Source organism: Perognathus longimembris, chromosome 26 (assembly GCF_023159225.1).
Source record: "Perognathus longimembris pacificus isolate PPM17 chromosome 26, ASM2315922v1, whole genome shotgun sequence".
Classification (NCBI taxonomy): Eukaryota; Metazoa; Chordata; class Mammalia; order Rodentia; family Heteromyidae; genus Perognathus; species Perognathus longimembris.
Window position 1 is genome coordinate 6,186,238 of NC_063186.1, and position 1,843 is coordinate 6,188,080.

The following is a 1,843-nucleotide window of genomic DNA, read 5'->3' on the forward strand; positions in this document are numbered from 1 at the left end:
CCTCCCCCTCCTCCCTCCCCCCTCCCCTCCCTCCCTTCCCCTCCCCTCCTCGGTGGAGCTCCGTGCGCCCTCACTCCGCCCAGCCAACCCGTCCTCCAGCCAGCCAGCCAGCCGGTTCCCACGACTCCCTGCGCGCCCCCCCACCACCTCCCCTGCCCTACCCCGCCACCGGGGTCCCCCCCCCTACCCCCTACCCCACCCCTACCCCACCCCACCCCACCCCACCCCCGATCGCCGGCGCGGTCGCCCCGCCATGCCGCCACCACCCCGGGAGTCCCCGCCGCGGGCGCCGCCCGGGTCGCCGCCGCCCGTCCGGAGCGCGTGAGGCGCGCGCGGTGCGCCCCGGAGCCCGCCGGCCATGCCGCCGAGGACCCCGCCGGGCGCCCGGGGCTGCGGCCGGCGGCGGTGGCGGTGGTGGTGGTGGCGCTGCGGCGGCGGCGGCTGCTTCTTCTTCTTCCTGGCCACCACCACCACCACCTGTCGGTTCTCCGGGATCCGTGGAGCGGCGGCGGCGGCGGCGACGGCGGCGACGGCGTCTCCTTCCTCCTCCTCCAACGGCACCGTCCACGCGCCCGCCGCGCCGTCCGGGGTCCCGCCGGAGCCGCCGGAGCCGCCGCCGTGTAACATCAGCGTGCAGCGCCCGCTGCCGAGCTCGCTGCTGGTGCGCTGGGGCGGAGGACCGCGGGCGGGGCCGCCGCCGTGCGACCTGCTGCTCTTCTCCACCAACGCGCACGGCCGCGCCTTCTTCGCCGCCGCCTTCCACCGCGTGGGGCCCCCGCTGCTCGTCGAGCACCCGGCGCTGGCGGCGGGCGGCGCGCGCCAGGACCTGCGCCTGTGCCTGGGCTGCGGCGGGCTGCCCGAGCGCCGGGCTGCGGCGGCGGGGGCGGGGGCGGGGGGGGCGGAGCCCCCGGCGGCCCTGCGCCCCGCGCCCGGCGGGGGGACCCCGGACCCGGCCACCGCGCCGCCGCCGCCCCCCTCCCGGGCCCCCGCCCCGCCCGCGGGCGCCCCCGCCCCCGGCCCCCTGTGGCTGCAGGCCCGGCCCTGGCACTTCTGCTGCCTGGATTTCAGCCTGGAGGAGCTGCCCGGGGAGGCCGCCGGCTGGAGGCTCAACCGGAAGCCCATCGAGTCCACCCTGGTGGCCTGCTTCATGACGCTGGTCATCGTGGTGTGGAGCGTGGCCGCCCTCATCTGGCCCGTGCCCATCATCGCCGGCTTCCTCCCCAACGGCATGGAGCAGCGCAGGACCGCCGCCGCCACCGCCGGGGGGACCGCCGTCGCCACCACCGCCGCCACCACCACCGCTGTCACCACCGGGGGGACCATCACCACCACCACCACCCCCATCTCCACTGTGACCGTGGGTGACCGTGGGTGACCGTGGGTGACCGTGGGTGACCGTGGGCACCACCCCCCCCCGGGAGCCCCATCCGGCTGGCTGGCTCTCCCTCCTCCCCGTGTCCTCGGCCACGGATCACCGAGTGGTCATCCCGGGCCTTCCCTCCCTGAGGTCGTGGCCACCGAGGGACTGCCACTTGCTGCTCTCCTGGGGTGTCCATTCCGTGTCCCCCCCACACCCCCACCCCCACCTCCCCAGATCAAGGCCACCCAGCCAGCCTCTCCCGTCCGCCCTGAGTCTGCCCTGTGATTGGGGGTTTGTTTTGTTTTGTTTTGTTTGTTCCCACCCTGCCAGTCCTGGGGCTTGAACTCAGGGCCTGGGCGCTGTGCCCCCTGAGCCCCTCTCTGGGCTCAAGGCTATATAATGCTCTACCCCCTGAGCCACAGCGCCAGGGCAGGCTTTTAATGAGTTGGTTGATTGGAGATGAGAGTCTCAAGGACTTTCCTG

The 1,843-nt window shown here is 75.4% G+C and overlaps 1 protein-coding gene across 1 annotated transcript; it reads left to right on the plus strand.

The window, feature by feature from the left end:
- Positions 1–253: 253 nt before the first annotated feature.
- Tmem158 (transmembrane protein 158) lies at positions 254–1,375 on the plus strand. Its single transcript, XM_048334461.1, has 2 exons — positions 254–319; positions 602–1,375. The coding sequence occupies exons 1-2, from the start codon at positions 254–256 to the stop codon at positions 1,373–1,375; spliced, it is 840 nt and encodes a 279-aa protein (XP_048190418.1).
- The last annotated feature ends 468 nt before the right edge of the window (positions 1,376–1,843 follow it).